This window comes from Myodes glareolus, chromosome 6, assembly GCF_982192425.1.
Source record: "Myodes glareolus chromosome 6, mMyoGla1.1, whole genome shotgun sequence".
NCBI lineage: Eukaryota > Metazoa > Chordata > Mammalia > Rodentia > Cricetidae > Myodes > Myodes glareolus.
In genome coordinates, this window is record NC_142031.1 from 95,828,331 (window position 1) to 95,842,726 (window position 14,396).

General features: G+C 39.6%; 1 protein-coding gene across 1 annotated transcript; it reads right to left on the reverse strand.

The window, feature by feature from the left end:
* Window positions 1-748: 748 nt before the first annotated feature.
* Yipf4 (Yip1 domain family member 4) lies at window positions 749-14,037 on the reverse strand. Its single transcript, XM_048416193.3, has 6 exons — window positions 13,754-14,037; window positions 11,678-11,837; window positions 9,578-9,749; window positions 6,502-6,579; window positions 3,203-3,316; window positions 749-1,765 (listed from the first exon to the last, which is right to left on the reverse strand). Exons 1-6 carry the CDS (start codon window positions 13,830-13,832, stop codon window positions 1,628-1,630), a joined length of 741 nt encoding a protein of 246 aa, XP_048272150.3. The 5' UTR covers window positions 13,833-14,037; the 3' UTR covers window positions 749-1,627.
* Window positions 14,038-14,396: the final 359 nt, after the last annotated feature.

A 14,396-nucleotide genomic window follows, 5' to 3' on the forward strand; every position in this document is an offset into this window, starting at 1 on the left:
CTAACAGGTATGTCAAATCTTGCAAGTTGCAAAACAACATTATCATCTATAAAGTTCACATTCGATGGCACAAAAACTTCCAGAATATTTTAATTAAGTTTAAAGTTTTGATTTGAGCTGCACTGATAGCTTTCCTTAGCCTTGTATGGCTTACGGATTTGCAGGCTGGACATACCTGACAGGTAAGAAGTGTGGTTAACCAGAACAACACTTGCCTACCATGTGCAAGGTACTAGATCTGACACAGCACCACAAAATGAAAAAGAAATCCAAATAATCATTCAAAGGGATGACCACAGGAACCTCTCTAACAGACATTTACTTACCTTCTGCTGCTGCTTCTGTGGCTAAAGATACTTCTATACTACTTCTCACTACTCCTCCGTTCCTGAAGTTTATCTATCTAGGGCTTTCACCTGTTCTCCTACATGTTTTGCCTAAGGAACACAGAGACGATGACGTTATACTGTATCAGGAATAGAAGTTAACTTTTTTGGGCAAAACCAGAAAGAATAATACAATAATGTGCTAACAGGGATTTGCTATTTTATGAACACAGATAAAACAGTTTATCTACTTTACAAAGTAATATTAAAGATATATATACAGAATACAGGATTTACAAAAAAACTTCTTGGATAAATTTTTCATAATATTTCCCTTAGCAAAAACTGTAAATTTGTTCAAAAGAAAGTAATATTTCTTAAAGTATCAAGTAATATAGAAAAAGGTATTGTAAAACAAAGCACACAGCTGGAAAACATTTTATTTTCTACTTCATATAACATTGTTCAAGACCACATGACTTCAAAGGTCTCTTTTCCGCAGCTTTTATGATTTAAAGGTACCACTTGAAAATATTTACTGATGCTATAAATATTATTTTTCCTATATATTAATGATTTTAATGAATGCCATATTAATTATATCTCTTGCTCCTTTGGTCAAAAAGATAAACAGAACTTTAAATCAAATGTTTAGACATCCAAAACTGTTTTTTAAGAGCATATACACACAAACCAAATCTATACTGCAACTATTATTTCAAAAATTACACACAATTTAAAAACAAATTTTAAGTTTTAAATAAAAAACATTAATGGCCAAATTAAGGAAAGTTTAAGCATCAGATTTAGTATCTTAATTTTTAGGCTATTCAGAAATATATTTTGTGAATAAGAATTATTTCATAAATATATATGTATAAATATAAATAGGTATCTACAGGATCTGTGGTGCAGGAGAAAATTCTTCAAAGAAAAAAAATTGCACTTTTAGATTTTCAGGATGTTATCAATTCACACTTCAAGTGAGATACAATTTCCCATCTAGGTGCTTTTGGCACAAGTGTTCTGGTGAATATTGACACAATCTGAAAAAAACACAACACTTTTTATTTATTTGCGGAACATGAAGAACCAAACAGAATTCAGAATTCTGACCAAAGAATCCCAGATAACTGCAATTACTTAAATACAAAAAATATTGTTTTAAAAAGACTTTAAACCTGCCTTTCTATCTGGAATGTATAAAATTTTACTAGTTATGTTTTTTCCAATCCCTTCAGCAAGAATTCCCAGCTCAATACAAATGTAACACCATCTTTTCAACTCAGGTACAACTTGGATCACACCCCAGTATATAAGGACAAAAAATAAATGTACAATAAAAAGATTGGATAAATGAGGAGAGGCTTTTTGGTCTTGAATTCTTCACCCACGAGCAATGAAGCAGCACTGTAGGCAGCCCAAAACACACCAAACAGCTTAAAGAAGAAAAGGAAGACAACAGCAGCATATTAGTAAATCAATCAATATTTTGCATATCACAGAAAACAGTTACAATGTTTTAAAAAGTGATCCACCAAGTGAGACTTTTTAAGAATATTCTCTCTTGCTCTTTCCTTAACTTATGCAATTAAAAAAGAAAAGAAACTTAGTTGTAACAATCATTTGTACCTTCTATACAAAGAGAAACTTCCAGTCAAGCATAGTGGCACTCAACATAAATTCAAGGCCAGTTTGGACTACACAGTGAGTTCATGGCCAGCTGTAGCTATAGTGTCAGACTATCTCAAAATAAAAACAAAACCAGCAGCAAACTGAAATACAAAACACACACACAAAAGACTTTTACAAAGTCATACCTGTAAAATACAACATACACACACAACACATTCTTTTAAAAAGTCATACCTGTAATCCCACGTGACTTGGATGCAATGCGCCTACTCATGCAGCACACAAATAAATGAAGCATACTATGTAGACCAAGCTGGTCCCAAACTCAGAGACTGAATGACAGCTTTCCTGAATGCTAGGATTAAAGGGCTATGCCACCATGCCCAGGTTAAATTGAAGAATTTCTAAGGCAAAAATCTAGTGTTCATTCTTTTAATCAAGTGGCCCTAGTGATTATGATCAAGTTATTTTTTATTTGTTGAGAAATGGTTTCATTCATTTCATTCAGAATCCTAGAATTCACTATTAGGCTCAGGCTTACTTTTGAACCCACAACACACTTGCCTTAGCCACCTGAGTGGTAAGGAGTATAAACTCCCAGAGTCACCACAGCCTGCTGACGATCTGGTAACTTTTGAAAACACAATTATTTATGCCAAACTGTTGAATAATTTGATACCTGAAAGAGGGCTCACAACTTAAGTTAAAACTATATACGCGATTATTATCACTCTTGTCCTAGGAAAAGGAAGAGGCACCAGGGTTTGGTGAAAAGGAGGAGCACTAGGCTGTACTTTAATTAAGACGAACTTCAAACTGCTCAGGTATCTGAGAGTAACTTTGAATTTCTGGTACTCTTGCCTTTATCTTCCAAGTGGTGCGATTAAGGTGTGTGCCACCACACCTAGTTTCAGTGGAATTTTAAATAAATAACCCCCAAATCTGTTACATGAATTCATATTTAATAGTACTGAGATGAAATACTAAAAAATTTTAAAGTATGATTATCCTGAAATTTTATTTGATCTCCAGTCTTCCCAAGATGCCTACAGATTTCATAATTTCTGGTGACAGCAGGTGGGGCGGGGGAATCAGAAGAAAGCACATTGGTAAAAAAGTCTCTGTTCCCAAATACCACTGTCTCAGGAAGTTTTAGGTTATGATATTCTTATCCACAGAACCAGCATACTTTCATACAGAAAACGGTTAGCTGTATAATTCATACTATATAAAGAACTTACTTTTATAAGTGTAGACACCATTTCAAAAGATCCGACCACCAAAAGTATAGGGGCTATTACAATGAGAGGAAGTAATGAATATCCTATCACTCCAAGAACTTGGCCATATGCAACCTGTGAATTTTAAAAAATTTAAATAAACATCATAGGAATGAGGATACTTAGGCACTTTTCAATATCATTCTTTGCTGTACTGACATAAATAAAAGAATTAGTAAATCATAAAGTATCATGCCCAACATATTTTAAATTATCACCTCATTTTATATATTTCAGGGCCAAATATATCACTATATTTTTCAATATGCTCCAGTTTCCTAATATTCAAAACCCACATATTCAGCTCTTGTCTCTAACTCGAGGATTATGTCTAGCCACCTATAGTACAGATCATTATACTGAATACATGTGATACACATACATCAAGCTATTCTTAAACCAGGCGATGGTAGCACATGCCTTTAAACCCAGCACTTGGGAGGCAGAGACAGGCGAATCTCTGAGTTCGAGGCCAGCTTGGTCTACAAAGTGAATTCCAGGACAGCCAACGCTGTTACATAGAAAAACCCTGTCTCAAAAAACAAAGTTTCTCTTAAAAAAAAAAAGTCTTCCTGTGGTTTAGGAAAAATACCTTCCCTTGGCAGTGGAGTTCAGAGGCTGTGAGCCATTATCATGTGCTCTTAAAGAGCAGTAAGTGCTCTTAACCACCGAGCCATATCTCCAGCTTCCCTCCCCTTTTCTGAGACAAGGTCTCATATAACTCAGGATGACTTCAAACTCACTATGTAGCCAAGGACAACATAGAACTTCTGATCTTTCTGCTTCAATCTCTGTAGTGTTGACATTATGGGTTTGACCTACAATGCCTAGCATTTCTGCTGGGGGAATGTGGTAAGAAAACAAGATTTCACCATGTAGCCCAAGCTGGCTTCAAACTTGATCCTTTGCCACAGCCTTTCCAGTGCCAGGATTACAGGTGTGGAACAGTATACTTGGCTCAAAGACCATTTTAAAATATTACAATAACCATCTTCAGATAAAAAGCCAAGATCCAAAGAAGTCATGTGTGGCAAAGAGAAACGAAAGAAGGGTAACTAGGAGACAGTGAACAGAAACTTATCATAACAATTTTTTGAAAATTTTTTACTAATGTGTATGTTCGTGGGTCTATGTGTATATGCTGATGGAGGTCAGAACAAGGCATTAGATCTCCTGGAACTGGAATGATAAACTGTTCTTAGATAATATGCCAGGGCTGGAAACTGAACTCAGGTGCTCTGTAAGAGCAACAAGTGCTCTTAAGTGCTGAACCCTCTCTCTGGCACACATTTTCACTTTTGACAGTGCTAGGAATTTAACCCAGGTCTTCGAATTTGAGCTACACAACAGCCTTCAAGTAAACATTTCAGCAAAGCAGTCAAACATATTTTCTCTCATTCAAGAACTAATCAAGCCCTACTGGTAATACTAAAGTTCCAAGACTGCCATGTTCAGGGTACTAATAATGTCTTCTTGTTTATTGAGACAGCATCTATTCACATAGCCCCGGCTTTCCTGGAACTTACCATGTAGACAAGGCTCAGTGGTTAAGAGCACTGCCTGTTCTTCCTAAAGGTCCTGAGCTCAATTCCCAGCAACCACATGGTGGCTCACAACCATCTGTAACGAGATCTGGTGCCCTCTTGAGGAAGAGACATGGTCAGTCATCCTCATCAACTTAGACCATAAACCCAATATGGACAAGTTTAACAGGACTGTCTATATGGGTTGCCCATACATGCTTCAGCATTGTCAGGGCATAAATTTCATTTTTTTTTCTCTTCAAGAACAAGTGCTCTTAACCACTGAGCTAACTCTTCAGCTCCCAGAATAATTTTTTAATGACAATTTTATGTATATGGAAATTCCTAACTAGAACAAACTTTTCTTTTTCTTTTTGAGACAGTTTCTCTCTGTCTTGAGATAGGGTTCTCTGTGCAGCTTTGGAGCCTGTTCTGGAACTCACTTTATAGACAATGCTGGCCTCAAACTCACAGAGAACTGCCTGCCTCTGCCTCTTCAGTACTGGGATTAACGGCGTGTAGCACTACCACCACCTGGCCTGGAACAAACTTTTAAGAAACTATTACTTTCTGAGTTTTGGAGTATCTAGGAACAGTATCTACATTCACCTAAAAAGCTATCAAAAACACCCTATTTTTCAGCTGTTTAGCCATGTGAAGCCTTGCTTTCTTCATATAATTTAACTAAAGCTAGACATCATAAGGCACTGATGAAGAAAGTCAGTCTTAAAAGTTAGCTTCCAAGAAACCACATGTCAAAATTACTCTTCTAACAATCCTGTTTTGGAAAGATATAGTAGCCTTCAGCTATAGGAGACTCTGCTTCAAAAAACAAAAACCCAATCTATTTTCAATTAGGGCAATTTCTGATAAACATAAGGAATCTCTACAGCAACTGAGAACTGGCGTGAAACCTGTTGCCAATTCTATGCTTTTGTGAAGAGCTATATAGCTGTATATTTGATAGCTGGGAAGCGATCTCTCCTCTTCATTTCTTGCATTTATTGAGTAGATTTAATATCTATATCAACCATCTGAATGGAACTAGTATAAAGATAATTTCCAGGACAAGAAGCATTTATTATTATAGTTGGGCATGGTGGCATATGCCTTTAATTTCAGCACTAAGGGACAGGCAGGTGGAATTCTGTTGAGTTTGAGGCCAGTTTGGTCTACAAAATGAGTTCCAAGACAGCCAGGGCTATGTAGACAGATCCTGTATCAAAAAATAAAAACAATAACCAAAGATTCATTTATTAGCCAGGTATGACAGGTCACACTTGTTTGAGGCCAGTTTGGTCTACACAGCAGTTTTAGGTTAGTCGGGACCACAAACTGACACTATCTCACAAACAAACAAACAAAATAGGCTGGAGAGAGGGCTCAACGGTCATAAGCATGCACTTCTTTTGCAGTACGCCTGAGTTCAGTTCCCAATACCTGCCCAACTCTAGCTCAACAAAGTCTGATGACCTCTTTTGGAATCTACGGACACCTGCACTGATGTTTACATACATAGATACACATAATTAAAAACTTTTTTTAAAGCAGGGTGTGCTTATCCTTATCTTTTTACCTCAACCCTTAGGAAGCAGAAACAGGCGGGTCTTTGCGAGTTCAAGGCTAGTCTGGTCTACACAGTGAGTTCCAGGCTAGCTAGGGCTCTAAAGTGAGACTGTCTAGAAAACAAAACAAAACAAACACTAAGGAAGCCGCCTTTTAAAATTAAGTACTTACTTCTCCACCAAGAACTCTAGCCAGTAAGAAAATTGTCAGTGAACCAAATATCCAAATGGTTATAATCCATGAGACCACCTTAAAGAGGGAAAAAAAATCATTAATTAAAGAAAAGTCTAATAAACTACTAAGCTTTCAGAAATTCAACTTTCTGCAACTTAGGACAGCTTAGCAAGCCCCATTTCAGGTCAGAAGTTCTGTTAGTACTCAAGTACATTTCCAAAACTTACAAATACAAGGTTTAATATAAACTTAGAAACAAACTGAAAGTTCAACAATTGCTAACTGCTTATAGAAACTTCAGTATTTCAAGAACATGCTAAAAGTTTTTATTTGGGGGGGGGGGTTTGATTTCTCGAGACAAGGTTTCTCTGTTTAACAGCCTTTAGAAACCCTGATCCAAAAACAGAAAAAGCAGAAACACAAACATATAAAGAAACACAAACAGTGCCTAGTTTCCTTCATTTTGAATAAGGTCTCACAATGTAGTGCATGCTGGCTTCAAACTCACTGTGTGGCTCAGGATGAGCTCACACTTAAAGCAGTCTTCTTGCCTCAGCCTCCCACTACACCCAGCTTACAGATTTTGGTTCTTAACAGTCCCTCACGAGAACTGAGCCTTTATAAGTGTATTGTCTGCTTCCCAGGTTACATCAGAGAATAATGCAAAATTAGTTTATAAATACCCGTGGAGTTAGAAGAAAGGTATACTCAAAAAGTATGTTATATGGAGGTGGGAGGCAGCTCAGCTGAGAAACTGCTTGAACACTTGAATTCTTATTCTGAGGATTCCTGGAGGTAGGATTGCCATTTAGGACTGAATAGCCAGTGGCTGGCTATTATGTTTTTCTGACCTTCAGGTTCAACCCTAATATCTGTCTCTGTGTTTTTATTACAAACGTAAGCTTGAGGCTTTTATTCTCAGGACCCACACAAAAAGCTGGGTGAAGTGGCATACACTTGTAACCCCAGGACTGAAGAAATGGAGACAGAACTTAGCCTAACCGGCAAGGCCCAAGTCTAATGTAGACACTGTCTCAGAAATCAAAGTTCTGAAGAACAACCAAAGTTGACTTCTGGTCTCCATGTAAAATACACAAGTACACACTCACCTAAGCACACACATACACATATGAATTAAGGGTTCAAAGGTCACAGAAAACCTAAAGATGTTCCCAATGGCTAATAAACAGGAACAAACTGAACAATAAAATAAATGGTAATATTGGGTTATAGTTTAGAGAACAGAATAAATATTCAATATATTGATGTAAATAACTGAGTACTTAAGTAACAGAAAAGAAGGGTGACTGTTTCTTAGAAAATACTAATAAACATAGATGAAATGAAGGAAGTAGGGTAATCACCATTCAATGAATACTATAGTACTAATCAGGTGAAAAAATTATTGGGCTCAAGTTTGATGAGAAACAAGGTATTTACATAAGTGCAAAGTATCTCTAGAACACATTAATAATAAAGAACAAGTTAAACTGGTGGCATACACCTATCTATATCTTAATACTCAGGAATCTGGGGCAGGAGGATCACAAGATCAAGGTCTGCCTAGGCAACAGAGTGAGTCCCAAAACTAAAGTAAAAACAAATTAGCAAGACTATGTCTCACAAAAAAAAAAAAAAAAAAAAAAAAAAAAAGGCTGGATATATACAGCTCAGAGATAAAGAACTTGCTTAGCAGGAATGAGGCCTATATTTGTTTGCTTTCCTATGGCTGTGATAAGCAGCATGACCAAAAGCAACCGGTTTTTCTTTTTTTGCTTTTTTGAGACAAGGTCTCACTATGTGTCCCTAGCTGTCCTGGAACTGGTTATATGTAGATCATCAGACCAGTCTCAAACTCACAGAGACCTACCTGATGGTCTGCTTTCCAAGCGCTAGGATTAATGCATGCCCCACAACACCTGGCCTAACAGCATCATATGACAAGACAATTCATAATCATCTAGGAAAGTTGGGCACTGGCTGAGCATGTTTTTAACACCAGCATTCGGGAGGCAGAGGCACGTGGATCTCTGTGAGTTCGAGGCAGCCTGGTTTACAAAGCTAGTTCTAGGATAGCCAAGGTTATGCAGAGAAACCCTGTCTCAAAAAAACAAAACAAAACAACAACAACAACAAAAAACAACCACCCCTCCCAAAACAACAACAAAATCACCTAGGAGACAGACATTGGATAGGAGTTTCTAAGTTTGGTTAGTGGATGTGGGAAGATCTACCCTAATGAAATGAAATGGAAGAGGCAAGCTTCCCCCACAATGTCCTCCCCGCCATAAATTGTGAACAAAAATAAATCCTTCCTTAATGTGCTTCTACCAGGTATTTAGTTATAGCAACAAGTAATGTAACTAATAGATGGCCAAAAAATGGCTCTATTGTAAGAACACATCATTCTTCCAAGACCCAAATTTAACTGCCAGCACTCACACTAGGTATAATTTTAACTCCTGTAAAATTCAATACCTCTGACTTTACCAGGTACCAGCACTCCATGCACAGACACACACATCTCTCCCCCAACACACACACACAATATTTGAGACAGGACCTTGCTATGTAGATCAGGCTGTCCTTGAACTCACAGAAATCACCTGCTTCTGCCTGACATATACACATAATTAAAAATAGTAATTAATCACACAAAAAAATAAAATGTGGAAAACCTGGGGCTAAAGAGACAGCTTAGTGGTTAAGAGTACTTGTTGTTCTTGCAAGGGACTGAGGAGACTCTTAGCACCCACAGGATGACTAAGAGCCATTCATAAGCCTAGCTCCAAAGGTCCAACAGACATGAACATAGCACACACATTTGCACATAGGCAAAACATACACATAAAGTAAAATAAATAAAAACCTAAAATAAAATGTGGACAAGCTGAGAAAGAATTAATCCAAGGTATTCCATTAAGAAACAGTTTTAGGAATGAACAAGTGAGAAAAAAACAGGCTAACGTAAAACATCTCTCAAATGTGTGTCTTTATAGTAAACATGGGACTACATTTAATTTTTGAACATCATAAAAAGATCTAACATTTGTATAAAATGAGGTATACTTACCCTAAACTGTCCATATAATGATATCATTGAAAAGAAAAGGACAACAGCCAGTGGACCCCAAAAGTCAGGATTGTCTCTCACTACTTGTCTATTAAAACCAAGCGATGGCATTGGCATCAAAACACAACGGATTTTGTAGTAAATATCTTTTAGATCAATGTCCAATTCTTCCCTATAAATTTAAAATAAGATTCTTAAAAAAAAAACATGTAATTTTGAACAGCAAAACAGGTTTAAAATAACTTTAAACTTAAACTAGATAATATGATAGCCACAGGTCAACATCTGCATTTGAAGTATCTATTAGATTGATTTCATGAGAAAATATCTATCAAGCTCACAGTTGCTGGGGTTTTGAAACTGTAGTAGGTGTGAAGGGAAACAAAGTGCTTCCAAGATCTGCCTCTGTTTGAGTACTGAGATAAAGGTGTGTGCCACCTTGCCTGGCCATAATTATGCTTTAGACCTGAGTTTCAGCCTTAATCTTGTTGAACCTTGCTTTTTTAGATGACACTGACTATTTGGGATAGCTGGTCAAACAAGATAATTAGTGTAGAGCATATCTATTTATATGTGTGTTTAAGACAAACATAGTTTTTTGGTTTTGTTTTTTTTTTTTTTTCAAAGTGGTCACTCTTGCCGGGCAATGGTGGTGCACGCCTTTAATCTCAGAACTCAGGAGGAAGAGGCAGGTGGATTTCTTTGAGTTTGAGGCCCGCGTGGTCTACAAAAGAGTTCCAGGACAGGTCCCAAAGAAACACAGAGAAACCTTGTCTCGAAAAACAGAACAAAACGAACAAACAAAAAGTGGCCACTGTCTCTTTTGAGAGAGGTTTCACTAAGTATCCTTGCTGGCCTGGAACTCAAAAAGACCACCTGTCCTTGTCTCCAGAGTGTTGGGATTAAAGGCATGCCAGCAGAGTAGATCTTGCTCTTTCTTCTCCAGATCACTTCTAACACGTGAGTGTGAATGTTTGAGCACAGGCAGGTCTATGTGTGGGTGTCAGTGCACACACTGTACACACTGAGGCCAGAAGAAGGTGCAGAGTGTGCTACTCTCTCAATCTCCATGTAGTCCTTTTAAGATAGGGTCTCTCCCTGAACTCGGTCTCAGGTTTTCTTGGCTAAACTCCTGATTCTTAGGTATCTACCTCTCAAATACTGAGATTACAAATGTATAGTACAAAGCCCAGCTTCCAGCTTAAAATATATATGTGTGTGTGTGTGTGTGTGTATGTATATATGTGTGCTATACATACACACACACACACACACACACACACACACACACACACACACAGTTTTCCTTTTTTGAGACAGAGTTTCTCTGTAAAACAGTACTGGCTGTCAGGGAACTTGCTTTGCAGACCAGGCTGGCCTCGAACTCAGAGATCCACCTGCCTCTGCCCTGAGTACTTGGGGTTAAAGGTGTGTACCACCACCTGGCCAAGTTTAAAACTTTTAAGAGATTTTTTTTAAACAAATGTTTTATCTGCATGTATGCATGTATGTCTGTGTAATACACGTGTGCCTGATGCCCTCAGAAATCAGAAGAGTAAATTAGATTCCTTGGAACTGGAGTAACAAGCAGTTGTGAGATTCTGGGAACAGAAATCCAGTCCCTGCAAGAGCAGCCAAGCACTCTTAACCACGGCGCCATTTCTCCAGTTCCCATTTAAAAACCCCGGACACCCACAGCCAACAGGCTAAGAGCATTCTTTCCTCATCACTTCAGGTGCTGGTAAAACTAGTGCTCGTGAAACTAAAACCTGCTTTTAAAGACTTATGTGTGTGTGTGTTTGTATAAGTGAATGCCATGCATATACATGTGCCCACAAAGGCCAGAAGACTGGTCAGATCCCTACAGGCTGCAGCTACAGGCAGCTGTGTTACCTGAGATGGATGATGATGGCACTAAAACACAAGTTCTCTGAAAGAGTAAGAAGTACTCATAACTGCTGAGCCATCTCTCTAGGCCCTGCTACTGTTTTTCACCTAAACGGCTAAAATTTTCCTTATCTAACTTTAAAAATATAAAAGAACATAAGCATCCCACAGAATAGGTCCAAAAGATCACAAAAGACACATCCCTTCACGTACAAAAGTGGCTTGTTATCTTCAGGGTCCTCATCTTCAACTTCCAGAAGCCAGCCATACCCTCTTTGTCTCAGAAATGTAGTAGCTGTAGATTCTTTGATAAAATCTCCACCTCCACCGAGATTTAATTTGACATCTGGAGCTGCCATAGAACCACTGAGATCTTAGGAGAGAAAACAAAACTGTGAACCAGAGAGAAATATATGAACGTGAACCAAAATGTATATATATTCAAATAATTATACTTTTTGTCAATCCTTTGGATATTTGCTATTCCATGTAATCTTCAAATTTCATCAGACAGACATTGTGCCCTTTTCATTTTACAATTACAAACAACAGCAGCAGCAACAACATCAAACCCGAACTGGTGAAAGACAAGATAGGTACAACAGTACCTGTCATCCTAGTGCTCAGGAGGCGAAGGCCCAGGCTGGCCTCAAATTCAGTACATAGACAAAGATGATCTTCAACTTCCGGCCTTCCTGCTTCCACCTCCCAATGCTAGGATGAGTCACCAGAACGGCTTTATACAAGGCTGGAGATTCAACTCAGAGGCTCCTGCCTACTACCAACTAAGTTCCTCCTCAGCCCTACACCATACTTTCTAGAGCAGGTATCATCTACCTCTTTCCTATCAGTCTATTATCTGAGAGGCTACATTTTGTAAAATGATTACCTCCTTAAGATTTTCCTGACTTTTGTTGATCTTGAATTCTCTTTCATCTGTCTCGGCCTCTCAAGAGCAGGGATTACAGACGTGATCCACCTGGCCTGGCTTTCTCTAATCTACGTAGGGATAATTTTCCTTTTAATCTTTTATTAAATTCTAAGACAGTGCTTCTCAAAAATGCTAAGATGCTTATGAATTACCCAGGGATCCTGATAAATATAAATCCAGACTAAGGAAGATTATACCCATGTGTCAGGTAATGTTAATTCTGCTAGCCTGCAGCATAAACCAGATACAGAATTATCTATTTGTTTCACATAAAATAATAACACCTCGCTACTCTGGAGACTGAGGCAAGATGTCAAATTCAAGGCAATACTGGCTACATACTGAGTTTATGGCCAGCCTGAGTAACTTAGTGTGACTGGGCTTAAAGGGGTGCGCCACCACCACCTGGCTCCCAAATAATTTCTAAAGGAGAAAACAAAACATAGTCAAAGAAATCAGATTTCAAAGAAAATCCAATTTCATCTCCAGATTGAAATTTCTTTTCTTTCTTCTTTGTTGAGACAAAGTCCTGGTGAGCCTGGAACTTGATATGTATGTAGTCCAGGCTGGCCTCAAACTCAGCGATCTACCAGCCTCTGCCTTCCAAGCGTGGGGATCACTGGGATTCACTACCCAACACACCCTAGTCTCTTACACTGTATTTCTAAAGCAAAACCAGCTTGTTTTTCTCATGCTGGGTAGTTAAATCTAGTCCCTGGAAAGTAAACAAAATTTAAAGCAAAACCCCCAAATTACAAGCAGATAAAGAGTCGGGTTACAAGGAGTTGAACGAAGTGGGGAAGGGAATCCCATGCAGCACAAAAATCTTCCCTGCACCCGTAGTTGATCAAAACAATACAAGTCAAGTCTGTAGAGGCTGTTGGGGACACTGAGTTGAATTCCTGAAGTTTCAAATACTCCTAAATCCAGTTTTCTGAATACTGTGGTCAAACACTACAAACTGGACCAGGGATCTGAGCTAGAAAACAAATGCAATAAAAACCACGACTCCTTTGAAGGAAGTTCTCCTTAAGCTGCCAAAGGTAACCTCGGGAGAAAGAACAAACAAACAAAAAGCTTTTCTGTTAATAGCAGAGGAACACAGCCCCACTTTGTTCTCACTCTTTGATCCTTCACTCTTTTTAGCAACTGCGGAGTGGAGCATTTCGGAAAGGAAACCCTGACCGACCGGCGGGTCACTGGTCACCCCGCCCGTCGTCAGAGGGGGTGGCCCAGCGGCGGAGCCCGCGCCCCGCACCCTCCCGAGTCATCAGCGGCCTCGGGGGAAGGCCCAGCGGGCACAGGGGCGGAGTCCCCACTCAGCCATCCCTGGCCCCGTCCTTCCGCGGGGCTCTCACCTTCCGCGTCCGCCGAGGAGACGAAGGTGAAGTCCCCGTTGGCGGGCGCATAGGCCGGGGGCGGGCCCGGAGGCTGCATCCCGCCGGCCTCGGAGCCCACGGCGGTGCTGGGGCGCGGCTGGGCCCGGGTCCGTGCACGGTGACGACCGTGCTAGCGGGCGGCCTGCGAGCCGGGAGGCACAGGCTGGGACGAGGGCTGAGACGCGCGAGCCAGGCCACTCGGCTCCTCCCGACGAGGTCGCACCGGAGCCCGGCTGGTGGCGAGCGCCCAAGCACCACGACGCCGGCGCCCTGACAGGACCATAACAGTGACAGCGCCGCCGGGATTGGCTGTTTGTAATCTGCTCTCCCATTGGCTCTTGGGAGAAGGTTCTGATTGGCCCGTCCTGTTGTTGATTCCGGAAACCAACCCTGTACCGGAAGTTACCTCGGGAAATCGTTGTCCCGCCCTAAACTGCATGTATAAATGGCTCGCTCTCTCTTTTTTTTCCCCTTCAGTTTTTATAAACGCATTCTTTTCCTTGTAGTTAAACAGAATTTGGGAATTTAGTCGTATGGCTCACTCTTGTAGTCCCTGCGCTGTGAAGACTAATGCAGTAGAAACATTGGGCGTTAGAGGTCAGGTTTGGCTACAAAGTGAGAC

Coding starts and splice junctions, on each gene's coding strand:
- Yipf4 (XM_048416193.3), bottom strand. CDS start 13,832: ATGCAGCCTCCGGGCCCGCCCCCGGCCTATGCGCCCGCCAACGGGGAC. Junction 9,750..11,677: donor GAAGATAACAAGCCACTTTT/GTACGTGAAGGG, acceptor TTAAATTTATAG/GGAAGAATTGGACATTGATC. Junction 3,317..6,501: donor CTAGAGTTCTTGGTGGAGAA/GTAAGTACTTAA, acceptor TAAAATTCACAG/GTTGCATATGGCCAAGTTCT.